The sequence below is a fragment of the Chironomus tepperi genome, unplaced genomic scaffold, assembly GCF_022539635.2.
Source record: "Chironomus tepperi strain 1889 unplaced genomic scaffold, CSIRO-AGI_Ctep_v1 contig_11, whole genome shotgun sequence".
In the NCBI taxonomy this organism is placed as follows: Eukaryota; Metazoa; Arthropoda; class Insecta; order Diptera; family Chironomidae; genus Chironomus; species Chironomus tepperi.
In genome coordinates this window covers 1,461,050-1,484,405 of record NW_027226133.1, presented here as the reverse complement: position 1 = coordinate 1,484,405, position 23,356 = coordinate 1,461,050, and the positions used below count along the sequence as shown (strand labels likewise).

The 23,356-nt window shown below is 31.8% G+C and overlaps 1 protein-coding gene across 1 annotated transcript in view; it reads right to left on the bottom strand.

The window, feature by feature from the left end:
* Window positions 1-20,609, bottom strand: part of LOC139087435 (protein FAM135A) — a 93,738-nt gene extending 73,129 nt beyond the window's left edge. The window contains exons 1-2 of the mRNA XM_070636240.1: window positions 20,420-20,609; window positions 8,794-9,436 (exon numbers count right to left, since the gene is read on the bottom strand). Coding sequence (XP_070492341.1) covers window positions 8,794-8,867 — 74 coding nt within the window. The 5' untranslated portion in view covers window positions 8,868-9,436; window positions 20,420-20,609. The remainder of the gene's footprint in view (window positions 1-8,793; window positions 9,437-20,419) is intronic.
* Between the last annotated feature and the right edge of the window lie 2,747 nt (window positions 20,610-23,356).

Sequence of the window (23,356 nt, the reverse complement as noted above, 5' to 3'; positions counted from 1 at the left end):
CATGGCGGACTGCTGCTGGTATTTCATTTAAATTGATGGTATTTTGTGGTATTTGGCAGAATACTGCCTTGCTTCCAAGCCTGAAAGTTAAAATCCAGTGATTTCAGTATTGCAATAAAAAATTTAGGAAACTCGAGCAGCACCAAAGTAAGGATGTAAGTAAATGATCCTTAGGACTTGACAGACATGTAGAAAGCTCAAATTGACACATTTAAAATCCAATTTTTCTACAAAAACGGACAACAACAGAAGCTCAGACGCACAAAAACAATAGCGACAATCCTAAAAATGTCAAACTAGTTCTTCTTATTCATTAATTAAAATGTTATATCCTACATCAGTGTTGTTCAAACATTTTTATGCCTTGGCACACCTTGGTGGTAAGCTTTGATCAAAATCGGATACGATATAAGGTTTATGGCATTTCTAAAACACTTAGGTGATACTTGTGTGACACACAAGTGTATCGCGACACATAAGTGTACCGCGACACACAGTTTAGACATTATTCTATATAAATGATAGTAAGCACAACAAGGAGATCAAAAAAGTGGATTGTAATGAGAAAAATTCTCGTTGCCTGTTTCCACGTCTCTTGTACTGTATTTGAATTTCATTGACCTTCTTCATTCCTTCATTTCTATAATATTTGTGTTTCATATTTCAACTAGAATAAAAAAAAGAGATTGAGATGGAATGAATTCAGCAAATCATCCTTAAGGCAAAATGTATTTCCTTTTCCATATAAACAATGGAGGGAATAAAATAAGTACAGGAAATAATGATATGAAAACATGAAGCAAAAATCACGGAAATGGTAAAATCAACAAACTTTAAGACTTTGAGGCATGTAATGTTGCACAGTTGTGATATTGGCAATGTTTACTTTGATGTTATCGTGTTTAAGGAAAATGGATGAGTTGAGTACAAAATATACATCTTTACTACTTGTTTACATATTGTTCCTTGTCATTTTTTATCAAAAAAATTTAAAGATGAGCTATGTGAATTCGAGATGGTAAAGATTTTAAGTAAATAGAACCAAGACATGAATTTATTTAAGTTTGCATCATTATTTATCAATGTTTGGAGTTAATTTGTCAGTATATACAAATACTATAAGATTAATTACAGGCTTAGGATGAATTATTATTATTTAGTGTTATTTTAAGTTTATTTGACTTTGAAGATGTTTTTGTATTTCAAGATGATGATTCTTGATTGTATTTCAAGGTTTGAAGCTTTCCTGAGCGACACAAATGAAGAAAGTTTCGCCGTAAATCCTTTACGTCTTGGTCTCTGTTTCAGTCACGAATCAGTTTAAGTATCAAAACTTCTCAAAAATACAAGAATGTAAATTTCTGGATTCGAGCTGACGACCTTCAAGTCACTGAGCTAAATTTGAGCCAATCCTTGCCAAATACTCAACAGAATCTCTTAATTGCTTCAAAATTTAATTGCTGAAATTTCATTTTAATGCAATTGAACTACAAACCTGAAACAATAATCCATACTAATGAAATTATCATATTTATTTCCCATTTTAATCCCAAAAAAAGCTCAAAAAAGCCAATTGAATTTTCAAAATCAAATTATTAATTCATTATTATCTCCTCATTTTGAAATATTCATAGTTTTTGTACAAATTTTTAATGCAATCCACAATTTTAAATTTTTTCATCCTCTCTCGACATCCTATCTGAATATTAAAAACACATCAAGATGAAAGCAAATAGACTCTGAACAATTTTCATTTTTAAATCGAGAACTGTGTCTGAGAAATGGAATGAAATGAAAATTAATGAAGCCCATTTGATTTCTTCGGATCGAATAAGGAAGTAAAAACAGAAATTTTATCTTCTTTATCGATTGTCTGATAGACATTCCCATATCTGACAGAAGGCTTGCTGAGATAGAAAAGAATATAATTTCAACGCTATGGTCGTTAATCCTCTACAGAGACACATAAATAAAGTCGAATGAATGAACGGAATCGAAAAAATGAGCAGCAAAAGCGAGAAGAAGAGAGAAAAAAAACTTTTTCAATTATTAATCAGCATTGCCAAGATTGCTGTCTTTCGCTTCCTATCTTTGTGAATATCTTTTAATACTCTCACATTACTTTAAGCCTTGATGGGCTATCACATGAAAAAAAAGGCGAGAGATAAGCGTATTTTACTGAAATGTTTAAGCTTTCAACTTCTATGCGTGTGATAATCTGAAGAGGATTTTTTAAAATTGAAGCTATTTTTGGAGGGTTAGCTGAGTTGTTTTAATCCCTAGCGTATGATTTTGAGTAGATTTGGAATTTGGGATTAGATTTAAAGTTGACAGTGCTTATATGGGTGGTAATATCCCCAAATATCAAAAGCTGAGTAGGAATCGATCCAAAATTCTGTACTAGACTAGTTCGACTTTGAGATAGTGCCGGATTCAAACCGAATCCTGCACCAAGTCAAAGTCACGCCAGCTTGACACGCAAGCTCGAAGTAAAATAATTTAGCTTTCGGTATGGAGAACATCCAAGAAGTTATCAAGACCCGCTCCATCTTAAAACAATTCTCCACCCAATATTCCACCTGGAAGTCAATCACCTTCACATACCAGCATCCTCAACAATTGCTTATTGATCTAAAAACAAAGAAAAAATGCTAGAATTTTTTTCTACCCCGGACAAAACTCTCAAAAACTCATAAATATAAAGCTGATGACATTTTTTTATTTTAATAATGCACAAACTTTTTCATGCTCGGAAAAGCACAACGATATTGTTGAAAATACCTCGAGACACTAAAAACAGAGAAAATTTAGTCGATCCTTGCAAAAAAAAGGCTTAATTCAATTGTGTTTATTTAAAATCAATAGAACTACATTAAAGGTTCATTTAATAAGGTTTTATTGGATCTTGGAGCCATAGTCGATATTTTTTCTTTCTTTTGAATCACTTTGGAAAAATTGTGAAAAGAATTTTTTTTTATTTTTGTTCCTTTTTCTCCGTGGCAATTCAAACTCAATGAAGGAAAATTTCTTTTTATTTCATTTTATATTCTTAGCCTTAAAAGAGAATAATATTGTAGGAGATTATTGTGCTCATTTTGATCGGCTAACTGTCACAATAAATGAAGTTGTCTATTGAGAATAACTGACGCTTGGTAATCTGGAGATTTTATAAGGGTGATTGATAAAAAGCTGATTTTTATAGGCGGGAATGCCTCCTTCGTCAATAAGATTCTACTCTTTTGTGATTTATCTGACTGAATGTCAATTGATTGATGGAAGAAATTCGTCTGTGGGAGTTTGATAATGAATGAATAAGAATATTAATTTGGAGTTGATGATGAATTTTGTGACATAATTTAAGAGTCTGATTGAAATTGATAGATATGCAGAGCGTCTGCTGTTTGACTGTAAGTTTTGGTTTTTCTGAGGAAATTTTGTTGTATTCTTTAGAAGCTACAGTAATTTCTACTCTAAATAGATATTTTGATGTTTGACGAATGAATCCGAGTTGAGTTTGAACTCTAGTTTTAAGGGTGGATCCGAACCGAACAATGTACACACATTATGCCTAAGTCCTCAAAATTGCACCTAAAAATACAAGTCAAACTTCGTTACTTGAACGGTGAAATGGAAAAAGGCTTCTAAAACTTAGATATGACCTGGGATTGAATCCAGGACCCTTGGCATGTAAGTCCAGCGCTCTACCATTTGGGCCAATGATACCATTCACCACTAAGCAACATAGTTAGCAAGATGTCCTTAACAATCTCTTAACATACAATTTCCATGAATTTGCTTCTGTACACAATAAATTAGAAATCAGGGACTTGTTCTATTGTACGATAAGTATCATCTCGAGACCACTCAAGAATAATAAAAACAAACATTCTTTAGAGTCAGTCATAAGGGACAGAAGAATAAATTGAGATAAAAAGTATGAATAAAAATATTTTTCTTGAAGGTATCTAGATCTACCCCATTTATTCACATGTGTATCATCGTAAGCGAACATTCCGAACTTAAGAATTTAAATAAATATAAAATAAATTGCGCCTTTAAATCTCCAACCCCATCCACTTGTGCTACAAAAAATATCTAACTCTATAAAAAGAGAGAAAATCTCATGAAAATCCACGTAGGAGTCTTAGTTCAAGTTTCCTGTTTACTTGGCAACAAAAAAAAATCATTTTCTTTCCTATCCGAAAACCTCCTTTTGAAAAGCACTGCAGAAAAGCTTCAGGATCATGAAAGAAAGTTGAAAGGCGAGGGAATAAAGAAAATTAAATGAAGAAAAAAACATCCGGTGAATGTTCATATAAAAAAAAGGCTTAGACATTGAGTCAGGGAAATGAACTTATTAAAATTGCCCTATGGCATTTTTATAAAGTTTTTTTCCTTTTTTGGGTCGACATTTTTTTTTGTTCTATTTTTGAAAATAAAGTATTGTACTTAAGTATTGTGTAAATTCATAAGAAAAGCAAAAACTTTATTTGAATGAATTCAAGATTTTTTTTTTTTTCATAAAAAAGTTAAAAGTGGTCGTTCGTGATAGATTGCCTTAAGCGCATATGGCCTAGAGATCAGAATTTAATGAACAAAATTGACTTTTCCATACAAAATTCGAGTCGATTTGATTTCACAAATAACAGTATTTGTTTTTGAAAATAAACGGTCAAAATAATTTCAATTTACTAAATGATAAATTTGGCTTGTTTTGTATGTAAAATCGTCAATTAAAACATTTTGAAAAGGTTTTTAGCTGCAAACTAATCAATAAGCCAGTAACTTAACTGTATAGAGCTAATTCTTCAAGCCCGAACTATTCAGGATGCCTGGTTGCAGAGAATTCGATCAATTCCGCAATCCTTTAGATCAAAGTGAACTTCAAAACCAAATTTCTTCAATAATGCGCTAAAAAAGGACGAAAACTCTCTTCCTTATTCAGATCCACAGAAATCCAAAGAATATTGAATGAAATTTATGCGACAAAAATTTATTGTCAAGGCGTGGTTGGAATTCAAACGCAAAAATTTTTCATCTCTTCACTTCCGAAAACTTTATATTTTTTTTCTGGAGTATTGAGAAATTTTTCGTCCGCAATTGATTCTTTTGGCAGACTTGACTGTGGAGATCTTTGCATCAAGAAAATGTTTTTCTTTTGCCATTAAAAAGACGACTTTTCGATGAAATTTAATTTCATTGGAAAAAGCTTAAGAAGAGCTTTGGCCGTTGGGTCCTTTTGAATCTTAAAATCACTCTCTGGTTGCTACTGGATGTTTTCATTGCTTATTTTTTTTTCGAAATCAAATTTGAGTATAATTAAATTTGAGTCATTTTTCTTTTGAAGCAATTTCCAAGTAAAATTGATTAATAAAATAACCTTGACATTATAATGATGATATTTCAAGGTAGATGATGGCACGTGAAGCAAAGATTATTTTGAGATATTTCAAATTTGAAGCAAATTAAAGCATAACAAGATTAAAATTTGCAATTTAAAGATTGAATAACTAACGGATTTTAAAAATTCAAATCCTAACGGTTTCTTGGAATTTAAAATGTTTACCGCATTTTTGAAAAACAACGCAAATTATTAAAAAGCTAAAATTTCAATTTAAAGCTTATCAATTCATATCCTTCATGGAAGCTTATCTCTTTTATAATTGTGGTAAATGTAGTTTAATTAAAACGACTTCCTTACGGATTTATAATTTCACAAATATGTTTATTCTTCAAAGTTCAAAAGCAGACTAAACTTTTGCATGAAAAAGGGGTTTTAAACTAAGTGCAATAAATATTATTCAATTCTTAAACAAACGTTACAAAAATCTCCTTCCCCAATTCATAGAAAATCTAATTTTCCCCACGTTTAAGCCATAACATTTACACTGTTGTTATTTTCTACATAACAATGCCGTTTATTTTCCCATACTTAATTAATCGTGAAAACAAATAAGCAAGAAAAGAGATTAAAAACAAGAAGATTGAACATAAGAATTCATTTTTAGCACATGTCCAAGAAAAGCCCCATTAGTATGAACTTCTTGGACAAACAATCGGATATGTATGACATTTGTGTAATGAGAGAAAAAAAAATATAAAAAAACGAAGCAATTCATGAAATGGAAACGTAAACAAGTTCCCCGGAATAGACAAATTATGTGTTCATTCAATGTCTTTCCATCATGTCTTCTTTTCTACATTTTTACCTCGTGCTGTTCTGTATAATTACGGTGATGAATATGAAAACCGAAAGATCCAAAGGAGAAAGCACTGTAGGAAATGAAAGAAAAAAATTTGTGTTTTTCATCTAAAGCCTTGCTGAGGTTTTTTTTCCTCATTTCCTTTTACAATCATTAACATAACGAGTAGAGCGAGAAAATTTTAAGCATGAAAGAGATGGAAATATACAAACGAGAGATAAAAGGTGAATGTAGAAAGGTCAAATTTCAAGTTTTTCCTTCTCCTCATATTTTCCATAATTCACAACAATTTCATGGTTAGAGATTCTTTAGTCGGTGAGTTGCTGTGAGCTGTTTCAAAGGATTTTTTTGGGTTTAATTTAGTAATATTTGGGGAGCATTTTTTTTGGTAAGATTGACATTGACATGTTTTTTAAGGTTCAATTATGAAATGGAAATTTCCGTCTGTAATCCCTTTTTTGTATTTATTTAATCAGTTTTATATGGCATGGATTTAGGAATTTTGTTGCTATGAGACTGATAAATAGGCAGAAGAGTTTACACAGTTCAAGGTTAATTAAAGGTAGTTTTGATGGGGTTTTGAGTTGATACATTTGGTTTTAGATTGTTGCACTTAGTCCAGTAGTAGACAACCTGTGTGCCGCGACTCACTAGCGTGCTTTTACATAAAAAGGCTGCTCCACTGATTCAATTTAATACTGACGTAGCCATGATAAATCTTAAGTGGACCCTGACACATCAAAATTATAGCTATACGTACCAGTCGATTAATCGCAGTCTGTTCTCTTCGAGAACTTGCGGACATTAGAGATTCTAGTGAATCTTCTCTGCCTAGATAATCTATTAGAACCTTGTCAGAACTTGATACTGATACCTAGTAAGAATAATTAACAGAAATAGTAAATTCTACAATCAATTTCATTCAGAAGGAATCGAACATGGTCTTTTACGAATTCAATTCTCATTTTCTTGCCGTTATGCTAGTAGGAGTTGTTTATTAGCTTGGCAGAATGCTAACTTCAACATTAAATCTACTTTGAGCATTGTTTTGGGTTGATCTGGCTTTAAATGCAAATTTCCTGTCAAGAAGACTCCTCAAAAATAATACCAAGACCTAAAAAGTGAACTATTTACATCCAGAACCTCTAATTTTCCACAAAAATTCAGTATTCACCTCTAAATCTCAGAAATACACCATTCCTAAGATGAATTTATTTTTTAATCAACTCGATTTCATCAACAACAGTTTTGGCATTTGTTTTGGTTAAACTTAATCAGTGAAACATGAGAAATGAGCTCAAGTTATGTTAATTGCTGCGTATAAAATTCTAATTAAAACCAAAAGCAGGAAAAAAGATTGGATTTCATGAGCGAAATTCACATCCACAAAAATTTGTTATATTTTTAAGCTTAAATGGCTTAACTTGCAGAATAGAATAGAGTTAATCGGTGTGGAAAGATAATGCAAGATGTATGTGGGTGGAAAGTAAAAAGTGATTATGGCAATGGCTTCGCAATTATCATAAATAAATTTTACTCAATGTTGCTATATTATGTAATTTAATGCTCCGTAAACGGGGTTTTTATTTTGGAAAAATGTTTTTGGAATTTGAAAAAGGAAAAACATTCGTTCCTTGTTGATGCTGAAATTAGCATATTTTAAATTTTCATCACAATAAATAGCATCGAAGGATTTTCTTGAAAGATTGTTTTTTTACAAGAGTTGATGTTTATAAGACTAGTTTAGAATAATGATCCAATAAGTTCTCATAAAATTCTATCATAAAATTTAAAATTTAAATTTTTTGTTTGCATAAAGAAAAGATTTAGTTCGTGAAGTTCATAAATTATGGCAAGTATAATGAAAAAGCTTGATAGTTTTATGTTGTAAATTAGTGTTGATTTTAATGGAAAACTTGGTCGTTATGTTCTAAATAGACTTGAAATTAATTAATCTTGAAGTTGAGTGGAGTTGATTCCTAGTGACTGAGTTTGAGCTCTGATCAAGAGGAAAGTTGCTAGTTAAATGAATTGCTTAAAGCGGGTGCTAAAGGTTAACTTGAACTATTGCGGCAATTTGGGATCAAAAATATGAAATTTCAAAACATGAAACTAATGCGCCGTCCGGTCCACCCAGTCACTTCGACTCACAAAGTTAAGCAACAATGTACAATATTTGTATAAAACCCACAAGGATGTTTAAATTTAAAATTCATTTGTGTTGAATGTACTCTCTTTAAAATGCTTTTAACTTTGATTATTCAAACTTTTATCAAGCATTCATTTTGTATGTTTGCGTCACATTAACAAACAATATTCCAGTGTTGTTTAAACTGTGTACTGAGGTATTCTACTGGATTTTATGGAAAATGCTGTGAATTGCATGGGATTTTAGTCGTACCAAGTTGCACCGTGACAAAACAAAGCTTAAACAACACTGCAATATTCATTTGAATTATACAGAAAAATGAAAATGTTTCAGATTTGTTTAATGTTTATCAACTGCATTGCACAATAAGTGATGCAATGAATCCTTAGCTAAACTTTATGTATAATAAGAACAAAACAAAAAGTTTTAACTTTTACTTACCCTCTCTGAAACAAGTCAACATTATAAAATTTGAATAATTCAACAGCAAACTCGATTGTTGCCTGTAAATCCATCGTGATTTAACTTTATTATATTGTGTTGGATGTGATGAACTATAATGATAATCGATGTTGACTACACAATTTATTTAACAGCATTTTTGCGATAGTTTTAAAACTTTTTTTTTATCTCTCATTTAATTTTTTTCATATTTTCTTTTTCTTCATATTTTTTTTTTATTTTTTTAAATAAAACTTTCTCATATTTTTCAACATTTTCATGCATCGCATGTAGCTTATCAACATATATCTAAAACACACGACTGAACAACATCAACATCGAGAGAGATTCAAAATACACTTTTTTTTATTTATATAATATAAATTCCATTTATTCTCATATTTTTTTTCTCTTTTTTTTCTTATTCAATTCACTGAGATTTTTCCTTTCATTTACCGCATCGTCTCATTCGCGCCGCGCACTGTACGATGAAATGTTCGTAATTTACATTTTCTTGCTTTTCGTTTCGGTTTATTTTCTTACTTCTTATGCTTGTTTTTCTTCAATATTTTTCACATTGTTTTTCTTTTGTATCTGCTCGAATGATTTAAAATCGAGATTCATATTGGATCATTTTTTGCAGCTGTGAAGAGAAAGAAGAGTAAAAAGAAATTTTTAGAAAATAATCTCATAATGCAATAATAAATTGATAGACAGAGTGTCCTTGAGATGATTTTGATGAAGTTTGTAGGACTTGTGATTTATGAAAGAAGCATTTTGCATTTAAATAAGTAGTCAGATGGGTATGTAGAGTTAGTCATTTAGGTTTTAAGTTTCTGACTACGCTCATAAATTCATCAAAATCTTCTCTTTAAATCAGTGATTCTCAAACTTTTTTAGAGCGCAACACACTTCAATTTCAACTTTTTAATGTACCAAATTTCAGCATGGAAGCCCGATTCCTCGAAGTTCTAAGCAGAGTTGCAAAACAGACAAGAATCAAACAAGTTCTTGATAATTTGTATGGTTTTTATTACAAATCCGTTATTGACAGGTGGCTGTTTTGCATCTCTGGTTCTAAGGTTGCTGATCATTTGCATACAATAGATAGTCGGAACTAATCATACAACTAGCCTGAGAGACATACAGCTTAGAAATGGTTGAAAATCCGATTAAAGAAGACTCGAATCGACAAACCGGTTAATTAATCCTTCCGATTCCGATTTGTGCTGCTTAAATTCGGGAAGCCATCAAGTCAAGATGTGTTGCAACACAAAGTTTGAGAAGCATTCCTTTGAACCTAAGCGACACAAACGAAAAGGCTCCGTTTCGACTCCCTTAAGGTTCTGTCCTGATAGCGGGTCGCCATGACATAGCTTTTTCCATTTGTGTCAAAACCCTCAAATAAAATCTAAATTGAATTTAAATAATAAAAATTGAATTCAAATAATCATTGTGTTCATTGAACCCTTCTTCATCTCACATATCTCTCAACAAACGTGTGGTGTGGCATCAGCAGTGGGAAATGACATAGCACAAAACGCACAAAATTGAATAAATTTCTCATTTCATTCCTCGTTGCTCGTCTTTTTATTGTGAAATTCTAAAAAAATGTTTAGATTTATGTTTTTGAAAGTTTTCCAACTTTTTTCTTGCTGATATTTCATATATATTTTCTTTATGTGCTGTTTTTTATTTTTGGTTTTGAGGGGTGTGATGCTATCGTGCTTTTTTTATTGCGCCAAATGAATTCTTATGGTTTGTGGCATATTTGTACAAATACGTCTGTGAATTGTTCACATATATTGTGAAAAAATTTGAAGATTTAAAGAATTTTATTGTCGTCATGGGAAGGTGATGATGGGGAAATGAGAAGTAAATGATTTTTTTGGTGTGGTTTGTGGATATAAAGTTCAATAGAAGAGGTAAGCCAACTTGCTGGGCATTCAAAATGTTCAAATTTGCTTGATTGAAGTTGGAGGATTCAAAATTTAAATCCTGGAAGCCAAATAACGTAGGAATGGACGAAAATCTGACTCCAGAAAGCCCTGACTCTAGCGTGAGGCCGGATCTCATCAAATCTAAGGTAGAGCCTGAGTTATGCTGTTTTGATGCCGGTATTTCAGTCTTTTATGCACCTCGTCCCTTCCTGGATGTTAATAGAGCTCAAAATTAAACTGAACAAAGCCTGAAATCAAGTTAACTCAACTAATGTCGACGTACACAAAGTTCACCCATTTTCCATAGAACCCCTTTGTAAAAGCTTGATAAAAGCACCTAAAAGAACCAAAACTTCATCAAAATAACAACAGCAAAGTACAAAAGAGCACGAGAAAAACAATTGCTGAAGATACAACCACAGGCATTTCATTCCAGTGAAATTGTCACAAAATTTCCGTGGTTATCGGTGCGAAATGTAACAAAATGCAACAAAACATCGGTTTCGATACCAACCTACAGCGCAGCACAGCATCGCATGTTCGAACAACTTTTAAATGCTTCGAAGAACATTTTTTTTAAATTTCACAACTTTTGTGGAAATTCAATAAAATATGAAACATCCGTAAGTGCTGAAAATGCTAAAATGAAGGTAAACTTTTATGCTGGAAGCCACTTCCAACAGACAACAAATAAAAGTGCAAAAACGCATTTTATTAAAATTAAATTTCATTTCAATGTGCTTGAATTGTCGACACGGTTTCTGTGGTTTCACGTCAGAAGTTTAGCAAAAGTAGAAAATTTTGCATGTGATGTGAAACTTTATATTTTGTCAGAAATATACAAAATGTTGCAATGCTGTGGCTTCTTGAGAAAATTAAAAAGAAAATTGAAATTTTAAACAATTTTCCAAATGTACTTCCTGTAGTTTAAGTGCCTTGTTTACGATGAATAATCATGTGCAGAGTGATATGTGTGAAAATGAATTTTCAAGGCATTTGAGCTTGCTTGTGGGATTATTTGAAGTATTTTAGAATGATATGTGGAAAGTTTTTTTTTTTGAGCATTTCATGGTCGATTGAATGCGGAATGTTGAATGATGTTTGTGTGTGTGTATGTGGGAAAATCGAGGCTGTTTGAAGTAGATGTGCATTATTGCTATTGTGTGGCTTGTGTGGTTCTATTTGGATATTTGAAAAATTCAGGGAAATTCAAGGTAAATTGTGTGGATTGAAGTTTTAAACTGTTTTTTGTTGTTTGGTGTAGTTCGTGAAGTGATTTTACATTGAATGGCTAACACAGGCCGGTGATTTTTGAGGATTTTAACAGATTGTGGCCGTCTCGTAGCCAGTGATAGAGGCAGTTTTAGACGTCAACTGTGAGAGGCTCTATGTTGAGTGTAGTAAGTATGTAGCTCTTTCTTAAGGAGATCGAAATTCCTGTCGACGTCAAGCTTTAGTCATAAATTTCCACACTCTGATCTTTACAACCAAAATTGAAACTGTCACCCTATTAATTCCTCAAAATTCAATTCCAACTCAATCTTCCATCCTAAAAATCACTTTTCAACCCACAAATAGATTGAAAAATTCATGATCTAACTTTTTACAGCTCACATACAAGCAATCAATTGTCATGAAATTAAATAAAGTGCCAATATGCCAATTTCCCTTAATTATATGTTAGATAAATTTGCAGAAAAAAACTAAAACTAGAGTCAGGCAATGAAAATTAATCGTTTGGAAATTGGATCTTTAGGTGGAAAAGCAATAAAATAGGAAAAATACTAAGTTTTTCACGTAAACTAGTTACATTCACTATAATTATCATTAAAAGGTTGTTAATCTTGTTGAATGTAATTTGTAATTCTTCTTGTTTAAAGTTGTAATTTGGAATGGTTGATGAGTTGTTTAGGAATAATAATGAAATTGTGCTTTAAATTAGCTTGAACGCTAAGTTGACCCAGATTTTGGATGGATTCGAGTCGACCCAATTAAGAAAAATTCTGGAAACCAAGACTGAGACCTTAACTACCCGGGAAGTCTCCGTATAGGTCTGGGCATTCGGAAATCCTTAGACAAAAAGTTGACTTTTTCATACAAAATTTAAGTCGACTTCAAGCTCCGATTTTCACCAAATAGAGTCAAATTTCAATTTTAAACAGAAAATTCTATAACTATAAAATTTAAAAATATCGATTATATCAAATTAAACAAATAAAAATTGAACCATCCAATTTATTGCAACATTGTACAATTTTTGTTTAAATTTAATCAAATATTATGATTAAATATTAATTTAAAATTAGACACGTCGTTTCATATTGATGTAAATTCAATGCAAATTAATGCAATAATAAATAATAAAATTAGCGAGCTGATAAAAAAGATCATTAAATTTCATTATGTGAACATGTATGCAGAATAATTATCAAAAATCGGAAATAAACACTACCAATAAATTGATTTAAAATTTATTTGTGTTATCAACACGACAATGCAGTTATGGAGGTTATGTCCTGAATAGAAGATGTAGGTTGTTCGATCGGAAATGCGGTTCAAGGCTGACGTGACCTTCGCATAGTGTCGGATTCAAACCGAATCTGGCTTCAAGTCAGAGCTATCGATTAACTGACTTGTGCTATTCGACACTCCTTGATGTTAAGCTACGACCGAAACCCCATACTGAGTATGGTTTATGACACACTTGTGTACTGCGACACACATGTTGCCCACCACTGCTTTTTGAAAATGATCATAAATTTGAAATTCAATTACATTAGTTAAATGACAAAACATTAACTAATGTTATTTGAAACTCCCATTTATAAATCCTTATTATTCAAAAAACAGAACCGATCGATGAAAATACAAAATCAATTTATTGTTCTTTTTCTGTCGTTATCTAATGTAGATAAATAATCCTTCATTTAATTAATGAAATATTTTGTATTGTATCGGAAAAAAAATGTGAAGCGAAAATTAATGGAAATTCTTTGAATGCCCAAAGGAATGTTATAAATAGCTAAAAGCTGTATTCCCAAGTTATATCTTATAAATAAAAAAAATATTGAATGAGGAGGAAAAAAAGCAACTTTTCTATCATGATTTATGGCAACAATTAATTAAACGTTATTATAATACAGTGGTGGGCAACTTGTGTGGCGCAATACACTAGTATGCAACACAATGGCACATTAGTTTACCACACTGGTGTGATAAGATATGGCACCTTAGTGTGTCATACTATGCCACACTATGTGCCGCACTATGCCACACTATGACACACTAGTGTGCCGCACTATGACACACTAGTGTGCCGCTAAAACTTGGATCATCAAGCGTATACCGTTTGTGGTTTCAATCAAGGCTTACCACCAAGTTGTGCCACAACACACAAGTTTTCCCAGCACTGTCCTTTAATAGAAGCACGAACAAGGACTATATGGAATATTTTTCCTGTTTTATCGCTGACCTAAACTGAATAAAAATATTCTTTTTATATCCACAGATATCCAAATCAATTAATATTAAATTAGAATATAAAAGGACGACCAAACAGAATTTGTAAAACTTTTATTTTGTGTCAGGCTATAAAACGACCAAGAAGACTGGAATGGGGAGAAAAGAAAAAACTTTTTTATGTATTTGGGTCACAGCAACATCATCCGGATCAGCGCACAACAACAAATCAACAAATTATACTTTTTATAATTTTGTTGGCTGCCTTTTTTTCTCTACTTAATGGGATATTTTTTCCAACTTTTACTTTGTGGCACTAGCTAAGGTTTCATTATGTCGTTGCTGTTGTTTAATTGAGAAAATGTCGGTACTCATTTTTTTTTGTTTGTAATTTCCTTTGTGTTGCTCTATAATGTGTGGTGTTGTAAAAAATTTATTCTGTCACATCTCTTTGAATAGAATGGATTGAAAAGTTCATGGAATGTCTATACTGTTGTCGGATTTGTCGTCATTAGGTTTATTGTTTAATAAAATCAATATATTGATGTTTTATACATGTGGATGGAAGTCATAAGTGATTCTAGATAGAGTTTTATATGATTGTTTCAACTTTATGAGCTAGATCCAAGAAAATCATCCAGATATCCAGATGCTTTCCTTGTGGAAATGTTCATCAATAAAAAGGTCTCAAAACTACACCCAGCAAATGGGCCAAGCTTCGTAATTAGAAGGATTAAACGAAGAAAGGAGGTTCGAGTCAGATATAACTTGGGAATGAACCCAGGACCTTTGGCACGAAAATCCAATGCTCTACGATTTAGGCCATTGATGCTATTGTACTGTTTCATTTAAAATTGACAAAATATCTGGATTATGCTTGTTAAATAATATAACGCCAAACAATGACCCTTTGTCTTCAAGTCTTTTACCGTAAATTCCGATTCTAGTTATTTTTGGTATTCTAACTGACAATCAGGTATCTTACCCAGAAGAAACAAGCTTAGGCTATTCAAATCATTTAGATACATAGCTGTACTAGCTCGATTCGTGGCTAATGATTGTTTAACGAGTAAGGGTGCGTCAGACCTCTGTATTCAGCAGACCTCCAGTTTATAGTACAATATGATGTTGTAAAAGCGCAGAATTTACATTGAATACAGGTCATTTTGGCACCACGCTAGTGTTATTGGTCTTTATTCAATTCAATAAACATACAAACTCGAATAATACACAACTTAATGTTGCTCCATATCCCTCAGAGTCTTTTTTACTACCTAGAACTTCTCCAGACAATGTATAGACACATCATGTGAGAAATGTATTGTTTCTTTTAATCATTGTAACTATATTTTGTACTTCAACTGCATCAACACCTCAACATAGATAATAAATTGCATGTAGCATTTCAGATAATAAAAATAATCATCCAGGCATTTTTCGATATTATTTTCGCTCAAGTTCTTCTCTTTACATCCATTATCTCACATTTAAAGAGGCAAAAGAAAGAAAAATGAAAAATTTAATGAAAAATCTTCTTTTCTCTTTTATTTTAATCCCTTCGTATGCATTCATCGTAAAAAGCGAAGCGAACTTAATAAAAGTAAGAAAAATATTCTCCCAGCCATGTACGTCTATGCTCATGTCTTGAACTTCTATTTTATTATATTTTTCATTATCATAAGAGCGTCTTGAAGATGAAAATTTTGTGTTATGTATACATAGCAACATGTAATAAAAAGTTTATTGAACCTTTTTTTTTCTTCTCCTTTCTGATTCCTTTATGCTTACTCTCATCTCATCTCATCTCATAATTTTCCATTTCTCTTCACTTGCTTAAGCAATGATGTAATTTTTTTGTTGCTGCTGCTCAGCTCGGTCTGTATACGATAACTCGATGACATGCAAGAGGGTAAAAGTGTTGTTGTGTCTTTTTTTGCGGGGGAACTTGGTATGACTACCGAAAAAAGTTTTTTATGGAAAAGTTTCTTGTAATTTTTGTGGTCATTAATTAAAATATTTTTTTGTTGTTTCTTTTCTTGTAAATTAAGCATATGCTTAATTAAATGAATACTAAAAGTTTCTCGTCATCAAGAGCTTTTTTTTTTGTTGTGGACTTGGAATGCTTGAGAAATTATTGTGGAATTTTAAGGGACACTTTTTGTTGTTTGCTTAATTTTTGGTAATTAATTTTTAGTATTGTAGTTTTTATTAAAGTTATGACTATTTTGATTATGATGATTAACTGGAATTTGTATTGAGGTATGGAAACTGGTTTCAGTGGCTATAGCCAAAATTAGCTTAGCTCCACTATGCACCAAACTCATCTTTTCGCGGTGGAGACCGTCATAGTGAGGCTTGAGTCATACGAAACTGTGCTAATCACAGGGTACATTGGCCCAGCAAGCAGACATCCTTAACTAGAAGCTAAGACACCTAATTCTAGAATCAAACTGAAATTATTTACGACTACTAAGGCTAAATGCAAAGAGAACATTAATTTGAGGCTCAAAATTTGAAATCCCAAGACACTATCAGAATCGGAAGAATTATCCAATGAGCTATCCAAAATCCAGCATCAAGATGACGTAATTTTGACCGGAATTAAACCGAAACTGCACCAAGAAAGAGTCACGCAAAACTTGGTGTTGATCGAGTCAGTATTGCACTTTAAATCGGAAATTGACAAAAAACTGCGAGCGATAGATTCATTTTTGGTAATATACAATATGGCAGGTAGCCACTGGAAGGAGCTCAATTGGAATATTAATTTATTCCTCATGTCTGCTTTTACCTCTTTTATGTCAATCAAGTCTTTATGCAATCAAATATGCAAAACTTAGAACAAATTTAAAAGTTTTAGAAAAGGTTGAATTAAAATACGTTTCAGATCATAAACTTAATTAAATTGTTTCTCAAAAAAACTTATTTTTCCAAAAATAAAGTCAGTAATTAATATTTTTCACGTACCAAAAGGCGAGACGAAAAACCAAATCAACATAAATTAATTAACACATCATCCTTTTTAGATATAAAAGTTGTTTAATGCGTCAATTTATTTTTTCATAATATTTTTTTCCTGCTATCTGAATATTTTATGCTTAGTTAATGGATAGATATTGAAATTAATTTTGTCTGATAAAATCTATGAAATATATACAATTATAAAAAGGGTTCGATGATGTCTAAAAACATCATATTTACAGTGATGTGATATTGATTAATGGACTTGTTGTTTGAACAGCATCAACTTTCATTAGTAATTATTTTTGAACATTTTGTAGGTGTTGTTGCTGGGATAAGCTGACAATTTTGTACTTAATAAGTTTTGAGATTCTCAAAACTCAAGAATATTGTTAAAGACAGCTTCTAAGTTGCTGAAAAAGACCAAAACGAACAATATATTGAACTACCCTGCGGTTTAGGGACCAAACCGCTTTTTTGGAAAGATTCTTCAACTTGGCCACGTCTCTGAGAATTTCTAATTAGGAATTGGCAAGCGTAAGCCATCTTAAGAGCCAACTTTAGACAACACATAAAAGAGTCAAACTACACAATTGACTACTAAAATAATTAAATCATCTAACATGTGTACGACCCCTTATCTCTGCAAAAACTCCTTTTTTGCTGCCGCAATTCTAAAATTATTGAGCACTTAAATTATTCATTTTCATTCCATTATCTATTCCATGTGGTCGCACACGGTTGCAGTTCTAATAAATTTATCACAACTAAGAGTTTGATGCTGAAGCATCGTCGAATGTAATATATTTTGAGAATTGAACGACAAAAAGCTTCTTGTGACACAATGAAAATCCCCATTAACATCGGATTATATTGAAAAAGTTTTTTGTTAGATTTATTATAGTTTGAGGGTTGGACGATTGGATGCAAAATATGGGACATGCACTGTTTGCAAGTGATGAGCACTGATTTATTCTGATTGTCCTTTTGATGGACTAGTTTGGTGATTAGATTCTGCATGAATCTGAGCTAATAATTAAGATAGAATTGAGGAATTGTGGATAATAGTTGCTATATGGCATCCAAGTGGCTACTTTCATGCTAACTGCCATAAAAATTGACACTTCGGTGCCATGTGACCGCCAATTGGCTGCCATGTGACTATCACTTGGTTGTCAAATGACCGTCACTTGACTGCCATAATGCACTCGAGTTGATTGACAATTTTTTAAAAATTCCCTCAAAATTGGAAAAATTTTCAAACTTTAAGAACAAAAATTTTTAAAAACAATTTCCATGTCTTTAATATTTTCACAAAGAAATGTCAAATCCATTTACAAGAAGCTCTCATATTAAATTTTTTAATATGATTTAGATGAAAATCTCCATAAATATTAGCATCAAACAAATTTTTCCTCCTTTTTCATAGAAAGAAAATTCTCCCCACATTTCGTTATTCTGAATTTACAGCTTTTCTGATATTTTCTCATGGAAAAATCCACTTTGTATGCAAAAAGTTTATATCTGTTGAAGGAAATCTTCAGCATTTCTTTCTGAGCTGCTTCCATTATTATTATATTAACTTTTTATCTTCCTTCATTCCCATCCATAATTTACCATCCAAAGAATCTTTCTTCACTTCTTCTTATTTAAACTTTCATCATGAAGCGACAATCATTGCATGACAAACTTTTCGTTCTGCACACACACTAGATATATTGCATGATAAAAATCACTTCGAGATATCTATTATCAGCATCAATTTATGTTTATAAACACAAAATTGTATAAATACGCAATGAGACTTACTGCTGTAAAGACAAGTGAAGAAAAATGAAAAACCTGATTCATAGATAGTATTCATAGCATAAATTCACGTCCATGATTATGTACAACAATTTTTTTTGTCTCATTTCATATTCCTTTCGATTCATCATCATAGATTGAGGCGTTCGTATCATATGAAAAAATCCACATATATTTTTGGAGAGATGGAGAGAAAGATGAGAGAGAGAGAATCTTGCAGGGCTGGATATTTCAGCCCAAGTATTATTTAGGGGCTGTTTACTTAAAAAGTTGCAAGTAGAAGTAATCTGCAATTTTTTAACAGCAATTATCGTAATTGTAACAAAGCTAATTTCTTTGGGAAACATATTAATCCCTGGTAGACAAAGAGTGTGCTCTCTAGAGCAGACTAAGCTGAGAGGAACGCTCACGAGCACTATCGTCTAGTATAATTAAGATTAGCAAGCTTTCGAGAGCTCTTTGCCAGCTAGGGAGCGATCAGCCTTTTACTGGATTATTGTTTTGTGAGTTTTGGTATAGAAAATCGATAACTGGTCAAAATGTAAGTCTTGACTTAGAAAACTGAATATTTGCTAGGAGTTTTCATTACGCCCGAGAGGAGAAAAATATGTTAAAGCCAGTCAAACGCAAATTATGGTTATGTTGATGTCTAACAAGAATTTGACCACTCATGGGGGTTTATCTACAGCTGCAAGACTGCAGAAAAAATGCATGCTCACTTGAACGAACTATAAAGTACAATTTTTGACAGAATATTCAATAGACAACCTCAGAAAGTCCAAAACTGGATGTTTACAGCCACTGAATTACTATTGATAGACTATGAAGCATAATTTTTGACAAAAATCCACAAAAGAGAACCTCGGAAAACTTCCCAATCTCATTAATTCACCAGCACAGCATCCACCCAACCCTGACTGTGAGACAAAAAATTTTTTTTATTGACAAGAATACAGAGGAGATTGATTCGAGCCTCCCTCATATTGCTACTATCACATTTATCGAAGACAGTAAGCACACAGCACAGTAAATATTCCATAGCTCAAGGTATACAGCAAATATGACGTAAATTTCGTATAAATTGTATTCAATCAAGTTGATGAAGTTTCCATTCATCTAAATGAGCGAACGTGTTCCTTTTGTGAACATCCTTTTTTTTATATCCACAGAAATTATCCTCAATGCACACAGATGAAACTAAATAGGAACATTATAATGAATAATATAAAAGGAACTTTTGTGTATGTGCATGTGCAGCTTATTGAATTTTAGATCCTTTTTTTATATATTCAGCACAATTTTTTATTTTATTTTCCTCACATCACACACACCTCATGAAGATATAAAATAATTCTTTTTTTTGCTCCTTTTTTCCCACCACTGTCAGCCACACACACTTGAGAGCGAGGATGAAAAGAGAAAAAAAAAGGAATTTATTTGCTTCAATTCAATTCACTCACTTTTTACTATTTTTTCATTATTATTTATTTTGCTCATTTTTAACTTTTTCACAAAAACTTTTCATCATTCACCTTTCATTTTTTCATCTTATTTTCTATTTTTTCACTGCCACAACCCGTGAAAAAATGACTTTTTTTTCTTACTCTCAATATGAACATGACACGGATGCGGAGATTTATGTTATGCGAGTGAAAGCAGAACCGATAATGAACGATTTTTTTTTATGTGTGTCGCACAGTCAGTCTTGACACAAAGTGGAATGATTCTCTCATTTTCCTGCGAGAAATGTGGAAAATTGAGCTGAGAGGAAATTGCTGAGAGAAAATTTAAAATTGAAAAAATGAAAATTTTATGAATTTTTTGAATTTTTCATGAATGAAGTTGCGTGGATTTAAGGATGAACTGTCAGTTCCGTTTGAATTTTACGCCTGACATTTATGCAAACAGCATTAAAAAAGCATTTTTTGAGCTTTTAAATCCGTGAGAACTGGAAAATTTTCCTCTCATTTTCTCTCACGAGATGTAAAATCAGCAGGCACTCAAGTCAGTTAGGGGAAATTTTCTTATCAAGCGCATGTTCGACATACCATTAAGAAAAAAAAAGATGATTGTCAGGGCGCCAATTGTTTATTGTTGTTGCTGACTGCTGTGTATGCATATATAGTAAAACATAATCTTCATATCCATACCATGTTCACAATAATTTCTCTCATCCGCTCTTTCCTCCTCGATATAAAGGCACACATTATGTATCATTGCTTTGTTGTCATCATCAACTTGTATTTTTTTGGGGTAAATGATGATTTTGTTGTGACTATTGACCCATTTAAGGTACACGTGTACTAAATCCTGTTGAAAAATTTTGAATGGAATATCAATTGAAAATTTATCGAGCAATATTTTCTTTTATTGCAAGGAATATCAATTGTTTCAAAAAAAAGTTTTCCATTTCCTTCTGAGAAAAATGATCCAAGCTCGAGATGAAAAGAGTTTCCATGACGAATTTCTCAGATGTATTCATTGAAAGCTATTGCTTGTTAAAATACTTTTAATGAGCTATATAAAATTGTTGCCATGGTGTCGTAAATTAAGTCCTCGAGATGTGAGTTGCTGTAGTTGATGAAGGTTATTTTTGATCGACAATCAGGATGATTTTTTTAAAGCTCTTATAACAATAACAGTTTATGAAGTATTGCATTTGTTTCTCGATATTTGTCCTAGGGATCTTGAGATTAACGACTATGATATATTTAGAGTGCTTGTAAATTTGATTGTACTATTGAATACTGCTATGGAATGATTACACTACAGAATATTGATGTTCGATTACACTATTGAATACTGATGCTGATTTTTTGATACATAAATTTGTGAGTTTTTCATTTTTCACTTAAACTCCTTCGTTGCTTGAGACCTAAGATTCAAATCAAAAGAGTTTTTAATCATCTAAAGTAATTCCTTAGTCTTAATTCTGCAATGGATCTCAAATTCAAAGCAAAACAATTTTAGTCGATGTTTAAAGCCTTATTATGAACAAATTTTACTCATTTTTCCTTCTAATTGACTATTATTAGCTTACTTTTGCTCTTTTTCTGTTGTTTAGATCCTTCGTATCTTAGTCTTCCTTCTTGTTAGGGCTTTAGTTTTCATTTTGATTCAGGATTTGATAAAAATAACTTAAAATTTTGAAAATGCTTTGTTGACTGACAATCGTGAAGTTGCCTTCAATTGGATAAACTTAACGAAATAAAATTTGAATTTTCAATTGCCGTTATGCTAACTTTTGATTTTTAATTCTTTAAAACATGTCTACACAGTTTATAAGACAGTTTTTATGTACCGTAGTGGTCTTTTTGTACCATGAAAGCATGCTCTTTCTCTGTTAGGGCTGATATACAATTTTTACTGAATCAAGCAATCAATAAGTGCAATAGAAGCTTTACCGATTGCAAGACTCAAGAAAATTCATCAGAAAGTTGTAAAATTTCATAATTCTTCAGTTTAGAAGAAACAAAAATTGTACAATTTTCACAGTTTATTAAGGATGCCAGCAGGAATTTTCAGGAATATTCAGGGGAATATTCCTCCATCAATCATAAATAATCTCATATAAGAGCTTAACCCTCGCCAAAAACAGTAGTTTATTAAATACAGATATCATAATGAATTAAGATAACAAGCTGAACAATCATTGAAGACATACATCATACTAAATATTCAACAAGATAATCATAATATCCCCAACTATCCCGTAATTCAATTTCACTACAAAATGATTCATTTCTGATGAGGGTTTATCAACACACTAAACGAGAAGCATAAAAATGTGTTGAAACACAAAAAGATTGATTAAAATAAATATCCATATTGAGTAGAAATTCAAAAAAAGTATATCCTCATTGTTATGACAAAGCAGGAAAAAAAAAAGTATGTACATGAATAGGAAATGATTTCTGATGATCTATAGCTTCATCATTCTCTCTTTTTCCAACAATTTTTCCTTTCCGCTTTCTTTACCATGAGCTATCATATAAAAAAATCTTGCTCGGAAATGGCAGACGGTTGTGTTATTAAAAAGCATTATGTCGTCTTCCTCATTTTTTTTTCTTTCTTCTTCTTATGACTGACTTACCATGCCTGCTATGGTTTATGTTGTTGGTATATCGTTCACGTAAATATCGTAAAAGGAACAGAAAAAAAATGTAAAGCACACAAAAAAAGGATCATTGAAATGAGAAATTGTGAAAATTTCATGAGTTTATGTGGAATGAAGGCGAATTTAATGTTTTATGTGGAAGGGATTAATATATTGAATTTTAAAATTTAAAGCTGTAGGTGTGTCGATGCAGTAACATCAGACATATCCATGAAAGAGCGTTGATCTTTGAGTTTATCTTTATTGTATTTATCTTCCAAGCTTCTTGCTTTCAAGCTTC